General features: G+C 40.4%; 1 protein-coding gene across 1 annotated transcript in view; it reads right to left on the minus strand.

Annotated features, from left to right (window-relative positions):
• Window positions 1–11,719, minus strand: part of LOC139474474 (multidrug resistance-associated protein 1-like) — a 39,076-nt gene extending 27,357 nt beyond the window's left edge. The window contains exons 1-11 of the mRNA XM_071257511.1: window positions 11,635–11,719; window positions 9,686–9,750; window positions 8,554–8,691; window positions 6,553–6,822; window positions 6,016–6,193; window positions 4,148–4,468; window positions 2,821–2,958; window positions 2,181–2,327; window positions 1,682–1,766; window positions 1,486–1,555; window positions 1,002–1,128 (exon numbers count right to left, since the gene is read on the minus strand). Coding sequence (XP_071113612.1) covers window positions 1,002–1,128; window positions 1,486–1,555; window positions 1,682–1,766; window positions 2,181–2,327; window positions 2,821–2,958; window positions 4,148–4,468; window positions 6,016–6,193; window positions 6,553–6,822; window positions 8,554–8,691; window positions 9,686–9,750; window positions 11,635–11,655 — 1,560 coding nt within the window. The 5' untranslated portion in view covers window positions 11,656–11,719. The remainder of the gene's footprint in view (window positions 1–1,001; window positions 1,129–1,485; window positions 1,556–1,681; window positions 1,767–2,180; window positions 2,328–2,820; window positions 2,959–4,147; window positions 4,469–6,015; window positions 6,194–6,552; window positions 6,823–8,553; window positions 8,692–9,685; window positions 9,751–11,634) is intronic.
• Window positions 11,720–12,025: the final 306 nt, after the last annotated feature.

Here is a 12,025-nt window from a genome sequence, read left to right on the forward strand (position 1 = left end):
TTGTACCACACCCAACTTTGGGGGGCTCTGACGTCATTCTCGGTAGCGGTATGATTGTCATTTTCAGTGATGATTATGTTGATATATTGATTTTCTCAATACACTTTACTTCATGCATATATGTTATGTTGTTTTTGAGCAACAGTGATTTCAAACTCTGGTAAAGTTTCTTTTGGACGTCAGTTTATATTGTCCGCGTGATATTGAAGTGTGATATTGAATCATCATTTTGAGGTGTGATATTGAAACATCATTATAGGTATTAAAAGTAAAGTGTGAAGCTGGTTTGTTTGTTATTTAACACCGCACTCAGCAATATTTCAGCCACATGTTTCTATTTTTTTGTTCGTATATTTGTTTCAGTGTTTATGTATTAGAACATAGTACATATATAACTAAATGCTTTCAATGTATAGGTTTTTACTTCTACAGCAATAAACATTCATTATTATCCATGCATTGTCCTAATTACTATTCAATGCTTAATTTACAGATTCTCATTTACAGGCCTAAAGGTAAGAGCAAACGCAGCACTGACCAACAGTTGAAAAACAATTCTTCAGTGCCAGTAGACAAATAAACTCCCAGCTTCATGCTGGCGGTGTGTAAAGAAACGAGTCATGGCCAGTAATTCCAATGATTTATATCATGAGCATCGATCCACACAATGGGGATCGACGACATGCATCAACCAAGTCAACCAGACCACCCGATCCAGTTAGCCGTCTCTTACGACAAGCATGGGTTACTGAAGACCTGTTCTAACCCTGATCTTTACTATTGTTGGAATGCGTGAGACCCACTTCTTTGATTCCTTCGATTTAATCTAATTTCATACAAGTGTATAAATTGTCATACATTTGCATTTATATAACCCATGACATTCATTTGCAAAAAAATGTCATGTTTTGGACTCGCCTCCACGTATACCTGGACACTGAACTACTAACGATGTAATATGAGACATAGATTTTGTTTGAGCTCTTATATATTTGGCATACCTTGACACTGAGATGACCTTTAACCTTCTGTATCTCCCCCAGCACTGCTGCTACCAGTGAAGATTTGCCCGCCCCCACATGCCCGACCACAGCCACCAGACTCCCCTCGGAGATACGCAGGTTCACACTGTCACAAAAAAAAAACAGTATTCGTCACGACCAATCCCATCACACTATGAAATATCGGGGTGGTGGGGATGGGTTTCTGGGACTTATGTTTGCGAAAGTTACAAAATGATTCATGTAAACCCTCCCTCAGGTCAAGTTAATATTTCACACAATTTTCAGGAACACATTATTGCTTTCTAAATCATACCACCAACACACACAATCCACACCCAAAACAGAATATCAAATGATTGGCCTCTAGTCTGTTCGTACCCGTAAAGCTTTTATACTAAATTCGTAGGATACCTCATATTTCATGTTATCATATTACATGGATTTTTTTGATGGCACTTTTCAAGAATTGTACATTACTTACGCTTTTAAGGCTGGTTTAGAACTGTCGTCATCCCAAGAGAAATTGGCATTCTCCATCTTGATAGCAATACCTACGGACATATTAAGTTGGGTATTGGATTTAATATAAACCACATCCATTAAATCTCAGCCAATAAGTCAGTAAATATTTGATACCTTTACTAATTGACAATATTTGTAGAAAGAATTTGACCTACCATCAGTGTGATCATTTCCTTCTGAACTCGCTTCAAACTCGTCCTCCCGTAGAAATGTCTGTAGTCTTCTGACTGAAATACTCGCCTGAAAATTGGGATCCATGATTAGTCATTATGCAGTAAATAGTTTTTGTTTTTGTTGTTGTTTAACGCCGCACTCAGCAATATTCCAGCAATATGACGGCGGTCTGTAAATAATCGAGTCTGATCCAGACAATCCAGTTATTGACTTCATGAGCATCAATCCACGCAATTGGGATACGATGACATGTATCAACCAAGTCAGCTCGCCCACCCGATACCGTTAGTCTCCTCTTACGACAAGCATAGTCGCCTGTTACGACAAGCTTGCAATTGGGTTGCTGAAGACCTATTCTATCCCGGATCTTCACGGGTCAGATAGATTGGAACCTATACTCTTACCAGGTATACCCTCGGGGTACTTTATCAAGTAGTACATTGCCCAATGATACGATACGATGTGGCAAAGGTGATTTACCTTGGTGATGTCAAATACGACTTCTGGCGTTTGACTGATGGCAAATCGGAGTAGATTCAAGAGTGACACAACGGCGAAGGCAGCTCTCGGTGACAAAATACTGTCTCCGTTCAGGTAGTAGAACCCACAGAACATCACCACGGAAATCTGGTGATAGATGCAAATGTTGCTTTACCATTGGTGGAATACAAATGACTGACGGTAAAAATAAGTGATATATATGTAATTAAGGCGACATAACCATTTTCATATGTCAAGAGTCGATTCTACGATTCCGACTATATCACGAGCATGTGTTTATGAATCAGAATCAAATAGAGATGATACCAGGTGTTCGCGAAATGGTGAGCCTATCCTGCCCAACCAATGACCCCCGTCACACAAAACACGTGTAAAGACAAGTCAATTGTTCACCCGACAAAAACACGGAACCATGTGGTACAAGTCAAATTTAGGAATTGCATCGGACAATAGGAAGTTGACATCCATAAATTCTCTTCCTTAAATTGAAACATGTTTTCTTACAGGACATATTTTGAATGACATGGCCCACAACATTAGGGGCATCACATGTAAACGCTTGACAAAACGTTTATACACACGCATAGTATATCCACTTTACATCGAAGGACTATCTTACCACATATGTTGATGCGTTCCAACTGAAGACGTTGAAGGCTCGGACCACGTACAGACGTCTCAGAACAGACAGTTCCTTGGTCCTGATTGCGTCAAGCTTGTCTCCGAAACACTTCTCCCAGGCATGGAGCTTTAATACCTTACATAGCATGCACATGATGTTATAATTAGGAAATGTTCATAACACGAAATTGACGTTACCAATCTTTCACCCGTACGACTCTTAAAGATTGGGCAAAGGGAAAAATTTTAATAACAGAGGTCCCTTTATAATGCACCAGATTAAATTCACCAAGTGAATACTCACGGTGCTACATTATCATTACCACGGTCTGTGGATCAGTAGCAGTCAAATTTCATTCTCAGCCCCCTGGGAAGTATACAAAACAAGCTGCCGTATAAGGCCATGGAGGCATTAACAGTCACAATACAATATCATCCTACCGAGTACCCATTCATTATAAATTTGTTTTATTATGGCGTGTTTTACTTTAACTTAATAATTTGAAATTATATTTTGATACATTTTCTTTCAGGTAGTTTGAAACATTTTTTACATTCTTATACATATCTTAATAGTTTTATTACATCTTAAACTATCATATCATATTAAGATGAACTCTGCCCCCGTGAATGGATTGCGTATAGTATATATTTCATTCGCCACGATTATGTTTCTAGGTTTGTATGCATCATACCCGTGCTCGTCGGTTTTACCAAAGTGGTAAACGTCTGATACCTGCATTACTTCGGGCTTTCCTCCCACATTGAACCGACATACTGGTAATAACTTGAATATTGTCAACTGAGATGAGGTGAAAGGGGGGTTAACGTAATAATTCAAGATTATTGTACTTATATAACGACGTTCATGCATTTTTTGTGTGTGTGTGTGTGTTAGTGTGTTAGTGTGTGTGTGTGTGTGTGTGTGTGTGTGTGTGTGTGTGTGTGTGTGTGTGTGTGTGTGTGTGTGCTTGTACTATTCCGTACTAATGCCGATTTTATAGTGCTAGCCCAATGAGACACCATACCGCAGTTTAACATGAATACCCCCCACAAACACCATTATACTGACTCCGAGCCGACCAGTCCTTGTTTTAGCTCCTTAATGCCGAGCACCAGGCAGGGTAACAACAAATTCCATCTTTTAACGTCTTTGAGTATGACGCGGCCGGGGATCGAACCACCGACCTTCTGATGTCCTGGCTGACGCTCTATCCACTAGGCTACGGAATACTTTTAAAAACGGCGTTAAACCCTACTTGCCCCTCACTCACCATATTTTACAAGCGTGAACATATTTCGGAATTTTGTAGGCCCATCTCTACCTTAATGCCTGTAAGTACTTCATTCAACAGTTTCATCTTCTCGTCCTTGTTATCGGAGTTCTCGTCGAACAGATCCCGCATTCTGAACGCGATGTACACATTGATGGGCATAATGAGGACGACGATGACCAGTCCAAACCAAGCTGCTGGACCAAGGATGCGGAAGAGCTGGGAGAAGACCACAAAGAAGTGGAGTGGAGTGTACATCACCTCGGTCAAGTGGGTCAGACGGAAGGCGATGGTGTCAGCGTCACTTGATAGATAGTTGGTCATCTCACCTACTGAGTATTTCTTACGGGACTTCCAGTGGAGATTCATTGCCTTCAACACAGTAATTGAAATATATAGCTCCGTATATTTTTTCTTGCAACATTATTTAAATATGAAACGCCAGAGAAGAATCAGTCTCCATTATCTGCAGAAACAGATTCCATTGGGAGTACAAGCCAATATAGCGGTGACAGTTATATGATGGGATAACTAAAAAACAGTGATAATACCAGATGTTCGCGAAAAGGGCAAGTACACTGTTCTACCGGTGATGCAATGGCTGCTGATTTGTCCAATATCCTGTTCGTGGTTGCATTTGTCGCATGCAGCAACTACAAACAGTTGGGTAGCCTAGTGGTCAAATGGTTCTGCCCTGACGCTCAATGCCTGTGTTCGATTCCTAGCATGTGTACAATGTGTGAAGCCCATTTCTTGTGTCTCCCGCCGTGATATTGATGGAATATTACCACAGGCGACGTAAAGCCACACTCAACAAAGTGTATGGCTATAAAGTGAGAAAAAAATTCTAATCTTTGATATTCGTTATATTTCGTTTTGTTTAAATTTCAGAAATATATTTTTCTTGTTTTAGAAAAGAATTATTAACTTGAATACAAAAATGGCGAATGAGTTATTTCAACAGCCATATCTGCAGAAAACATTATATCCCCGAGAGAGCATTGCCGTTACATTACTCGTATGTACATAAATAATCCAAACCTATTTTAAAGGTTTGTTAATAGTCTTAACAACATTCCTAAAAAATATTCTATGCCTTTTGAGCATTCATATTCTTATCACTGACATGGTAGAATATCGAAGATGGAAGAGATAAATTCAAGATAAATTTAAGAAAAAGGTGGAACATTATGGTATCTTCACTAATGCCGTCACAACTCTTCTTCTGCCGAAAACACACTGTATTGTACCAGATGTAATTATCAGATGAGTACCTTCTCCTCCTAGTGACTTTTAGAGTTATTAGCTGGACAGCTGAATAATTTACATTCGGAGTATTACATATACAAACGACCCGTGAAGACCGGGGATAGAATTGGTCTCCAGCAACCCATGCTTGCCGTAAAAGGCGACTATACTTGTCGCTAGAGGCGACGAACGGGATCGGGTGGTCAGGCTCGCTGACTTAGTTGATACATGTCATCGATCTCATTTGCGTGGATCGATGCTCATGATATCAATCACTGAATTTTTTGGTCCAGACTGGATTATTTACAGACCGCCGGAATATTGCTGAGTGCGGCGTTAAACAACAAACAAACCAAACAACACATACAAAAACCTTTAAGAGATAATTAGAACAATGGTTTTTTTATCACAAAGCGATCGTGATCTATCGGAAACCTAATACGTATGTTTACATATGCAAGTTACCGCAGTAATTGAGCTAAGATCGCTTTGTGAAATTGTTCCACCTGTGCTCAAAACGAAGTTTACCTGAACGATGATGGACGCATATCAACGTCTTGAAGACATGGGTGCACTCAGTCAATATTGAATATATTGCTTGAACCAATGGCAGTGTGGCCTAAACTACCACGAATAAAGTAGGGGGCGTTTCTAGTAGATATTTAACGAACCTTTTTGAAAACAGAGGACATGAGTGATGAGCGTATATGCATCTCGAGGCTATGGTTGTTGAAGAAGGAGTGTTCAAACAATAGCCCCGCCGTCATTAGTAGCAGCAGCAGGACCATGGACAGCAGCATCCCCATCCACACACTGGAGTTGGGGTCATCAGTTGTGTCGATCAAGTAGCTAAAATGTAAGAGTTGGTGAGTATGGTTTTACGCCGCTTTTAGCAATATTCCAGCAATATCACGGCGGGGGACACCAGAAATGGGCTTCACACATTGTACCCATGTCGGGAATCGAACCCGTGTCTTCGGCGTGACGAGCGAACGCTTTAACCACCAGGTTACCCGACCCCCTGCCTCACTGAACACTATACACATTAAACTTTACACTTCAGAGACAGAAAAGTGCAGTTTCGAGATGTGTACTTTCAAGAAATCAAAATTTTATGAACACGAACATGTTCGCATTGATTAAGATTGAAAATAAATCCATGTATAATGAAAATTTGGATAATTTAAGTTTGAGAATATGCTACCTACCTCATGAAGAAAGGATTTGTTGTCCAAATTATTATATACTGCAAGAATCTAAGACCCATAGCTTTGAAGAACTCTTTCCAGAATGTCTTGATAATAACCATCCACAGTGAACGGTGTTTGACTTTCTGACTCGGCTGTGTAATATCCTGGGTCTTGACGTGAGGATGTCCTACTGTTTGTTCCTTTGTTCCCTTTCTGTATCTTATATCAGAACTGGACCCCGTGGTACTCTGAAGACTTGATGGAATGTCTTCAGCTCTTGATGAATGTCTGAAACAAAGGTTGAAAGTATGACGTTCAAGGTTGTGTAGGGGGCACGGGTGGCCCAGTCGTCTAAGGCGCCGAGATTCGCTGTGCAGAGTTGCGTCACTTGGGCACGCCAGAAACCCTTTGATTGTGGGTTCGAATCCCGGAATCCCGATTATGTTTCTAGGTTTGTCAGCACCATACCCGTGCTCGTAGGTTTCACCGAAGTGGTAAACGTCTGAGACCTGCATCACTTCGGGCTGTCCTCCCACATTAAGCTGACACGCAGTGATATGACTGGAATACTGTTAAAAGCGGCGTTAAACCCAACTCACTCACTCAAAATTGTTTTCAAAACGTAATCGAACCTTGAGCAAACAAATGATATGATGAACAACATGAGATTCGACGTAAAAGGTCGTTACAATTTTACCCTCCACATAACTATAACCATGTGAAAGAACCATGTGCAGGAGAGAATATTGAAATACCTTAAGAGGAACGATGCTCCACGATCTGATGCCTAGATGTTATTACATCCCCGAGTATCTAGGGTATAGTATATCTCAAAGCTATGTAGATCCGGGGTAGAATAGGTCTTCAGCAACTCAAAGCTTGCCGTAAAAGGCGACTATGCTTGTCATAAGAGGCGACTAAGGGAATCGGGTGGTTAGGCTCGCTGACTTGGTTGAAGCATGTCATCGATCACAATTGCGTGGGTCGATGCTCATGATATCCCTTACTGGATTGTCTGGTCCAGACTCGGTTATTTACAGACCGCCGTCATATCGCTAGAATATTGCTGAGTGCGGCGTAAAACAACATATCAACCAACCAACCACGCTATTAAGATAACTACCCATTCGCCAACAAAGCTTCGTTCCGGCAGTGACTTCATCTCAATCCATCTTATGACAAATAATTATTCATGGGCGTTCTCTCGCATGTGAATGTCCAGCTAGTTTAGCGTCATGTCATTCGAAACCGGCGAAAACGAATCTGTAGTGGTGAATAGGTCAGAGGTATTTAATATAATAATAATGGAGCTATAATAATCGGAGATGCTGGCACATGTATGATGTGGGCAATCGAGACATGGTATTTTTCTGTTATTAACTGCTATGACCATAACCCGAGGAGCAAAGGAAACGATACCTCTCCAATATTGTACTATGTTTGATATTCACTTGAAAATAGCTCATTATATGAGTTAAGGATATCATATTCATACAATGAACTGTACTGGCGTTTAGTTGGCACTCAAAGAATACTTCTACATGGATTTACATTTGAAAATAAAATTTGATGTAAAAAAAATAAAAATGAAAATAACGAACTCGCCACTGCAGATGAGTATATCAGACATCTTATCTCTGAAAATCAATATGCTTTTCCGGCACTTATCAAACATGATAGGGGTAATGCGGTTGCAGTTTCATTTTAGTGCACTAGTGTCACTGGATCTTCTGGTCCGTCGATCACTTGCAGCTCTTGTTAAATTATCCGACGAAACAGATTACATAATCTTTTTGGTGTAAAGGGCAAAATAGCTGCGGAAACTATGTGATTGGAACACTAAAAAGTTGAACTGGGATGCGACGGCGGTCTGTAGACAATCATGTATTTTCTTTGGGCCCTCAGTTTATACAAAAAATCACATATGCATGACTTAGCAGAGAAAGTGAATACTGAATTAAATGAATTAAGCTTCATTTGCCAGTTGGACTGATCCTAGTCCCTTTGATCAATACTGACCTTGCAGATCTTGATCTAGGCTTCCCTCCGGAAAGGATTCTCTCGAACTTTGGGCACACATTTTGACATTTCTCCCTTGGGTTTATGGCCCAAAGTGTGTCCTCGGTTAGTGGTTCTTTGTACGCCTTCTTTAATAATCTGCAAATACAAGTTTCGGGGTGTTTGTTTAAGCACGCATTTCTTTAGTGTGTTCACCCTCAATTCACCTTTCATTATTATTCCCAAAAGAACAAAAATGAATAAATTCATGTTGCTGACAGTGTATGTAACGATTCATAAATTCACCCAATGAGAATAAAACAGGATTATTTCACGAAAACATGAAATCGAATTGTTCTCTGATTAAGTTTAAATCTTGATATTATCGCATCCTGTACGACGAGCAGCTAAGAACATGTGAACCGTAGTTTACCCTCGTGAACAAAATACTCGACCAGTGAAGGATCCGGGGTCTTCAGCAACCCATGCATGCCGTGAAAGGTGACTATTCTTGTCGTCAGAGGCGACTAACAGGATCGGGTGGTCAGGCTCTCCTGACTTGGTTGATGCATGTTATTGTATCCCAATTTCGTGGATCGATACTTATGATGTCAATCACAGGATTGTCTGGTCCAGACTCGATTATTTACAGACCGCCGTCATATAGCTGGAATATTGCTGAGTGTGGGGTAAAACAACAAACAAACAAAATACCCCTGGAAAGAGTCAAGCATCAACGCTCTATTGGGGGCACATGTAACGGAGTCGTGCTAGGCGGCGCAGAGTAGCGTTCGAAACCCAGTTCGTCCTGATGATATTTCTAAACGTCCAAGACCAGCATCCTCACAAGCGGATGCGCCGCTATTTAACTGAAATACTGTTCAAAGCGGAGTTTATCCAAACTCGCCTACTCACTCTGCGATCAGCTTCGAACTTCAATCGCCAATGTATGCCAACCCGCAGTGATATGACTGTCCCAAATGGTGTTAAACCCTACTCACTACCTATGTACGCTTCATCCCGGTGGCAATGACCAATGCACGTTCTGGGCTCCATAAGGATTTTATTTTTTATTTTGTAGATATATATTTTAAAATATGTATACTAACTTAATTTCTGGGGTTAAATATTAGTCTAGACTATGCGTACCTACCCGTTAGACCACAAGAAGAAGAGTCGCGACAGCTTCGAGGCGTTGATCTCCGGACATGGCGTCGGCTGCAGACATACCCAGAAATTATTTTGATAATACAGCTACATCGAACTAACTCTTCTAATTATAAACTATAACTATTTGATGTTCTTTTGGGGCTGGTATTAGATCTGGAGATTAGATTTTTTTCAGCTACATGTACAGCTGCAAAACTAGATATTTGGTAATTAAAGCTATGTGCCTGAATATTTAATGAAGAAAAACATCTAGCAACAATATCTTTTTTTCTGGTCAGAACAGTCAGAAGCATAATTATTTTTTTCAATTATATTCTGGGCCAATGTATATCATTTTGATAAAATCCAAAATCCAGAATATCAGTTTGTTGGTCCCTAAGGACCTACAGGACGAAACGTAGTGCCAAGACAAGAAAATACATTTTTAAATTTATATATTGTCATTTCAAACGTCACATTAGACGATATTGTTTTCACCCCTCTGAGTATAAGTTGTTAATGTAGACCATTTTTAAAAGTACATGCTATAATATACAGTAGAGATGGACGGGAAAAAACCTGAAGAAGCATTTTTATGCGTTTATGTTTCCATAATCCTAAAAACAGGCCACGGCCACGAGTGGACTAATGATTAAATTAGCATCATCGGTCACTAATGAATAAAATCAAACTTTATGCGTTGATGGTGTGGTCATACATTACAAATCCGCTACGCTAACAAACCCGTGAAGATCCGGGGTAGGGAAGGTCTTCGGCAACACATGGTTGCCGTAAAAGGCGACTATGCTTGTCGTTTTCAGAATTTTCAGATTCGAGACAAACACTGTGCAGAGATTACAGGGTTTGAGACGAAGTCTGTATAGATAATCGGTATCGAGATAAACATATATGCGGAGATGACAGTACAAAAGGAGAGTATGTTGCAATAACAGCCTTCAACATAACACGACCCGTGAAGATCCGGGGTAGAATAGGTCTTCAGCAACCCATGCTTGCGGTAAAAGGCGAATGTGCTTGTCGTAAGAGGTGACTAACGGGATCGGATGGTCAGGCTCGCCGACTTGGTTGATGCATGTCATCGTATCCCAATTGCGTGGATCAATGCTCACGATGTCAATCACTGGATTGTCTGGATCAGACTCGATTATATAGACTCGTTATATAGCTGGAACATTGCAGAGTGCGGCGTTAAACAACACACTCGGATATACAAGCGCGCTACGCGGATAAAGAGGTGAGGTGAGGTGAAATGGGGTTTAACGTCGCGTCCAAGATTATTGCACTTATATAGCGACGTGCATGTGCGTGTGTGTGTTTGTGTGGCTGCTTGTACTAGTCCGGACTGATGCCGATTGATAGTGCTAGCTCACGGAGATACCATGCTGCAGTTTAACATGAATACCCCACTCAGACACAGTATACTGACTCCGAGCCGACCAGTCCTTGTTTTAGCCCCTTAAAACAGGGTTACAACAAGTACCATCTTTTAACGTCTTTTGGTATGACTAGACCACGGAGGCGGTTAGATCGGTTTAGACCCCTAACACAATATGATTCCGTAATTACAGGCCACCGCGACATAGTTTGAGGGTTGTTGAATATACCGTTAAACACTCACTCATTAATTAATTCATCATTGCCACAACAACTTGAAACTGATAATCAAACAAATGAAATCAGTAAAACCCGGAGTCTCGAAAAGGAGTGTACTATTTTTAGACTACTATTTATAGAATACTTGGACATTTCCCCGGAATAATATTAACTACATGTATACAAACAACTTTATGCTTTGTTGGTTATTTGTATGAGGCTTCATTATTATTTCAATATTTTCTTCATCATGATCATTACATAGTATTGTCAGCTTGAAGATAGTGTTTTGTATACATTTAAGATACCTTGAGTTAAGCTATAGTAAACACAACATACCTCCAGATGTGTATCTGTCATGTTTAAGAAGTAACCTAATTCTCCGTCAACATTCCGATGTAACAAAGGCCACGAATGAAGCTTCAGCGGATCTAATAAGCTGTTGATAGGGGAAACCTATGTCTCGGCGTTGTGCAATGTATGTAGCCATGTGACCCAGCCATACGCTGGGACGTATGTTGTCGGAAGCTGATAACGGCGGTGTAAATGCAAATTTGTTCCTCATAAAATTTCTTTCGAAACTGAAAAGGCGTTTTGAGGAGCGACATCAAATTTGACTAATCAGTATGCATTCAAATTGCATTCTCAACTCCCTGGGATGTATTAGACCATAACTGCACATAAATATCCCTTTTTGAAACCTATTCGCTGGGGTTAACAACATGAATTC

The sequence above is a fragment of the Haliotis cracherodii genome, unplaced genomic scaffold (genome assembly GCF_022045235.1).
Source record: "Haliotis cracherodii isolate W230 unplaced genomic scaffold, xgHalCrac1.p SCAF_3, whole genome shotgun sequence".
Lineage (NCBI taxonomy): Eukaryota > Metazoa > Mollusca > Gastropoda > Lepetellida > Haliotidae > Haliotis > Haliotis cracherodii.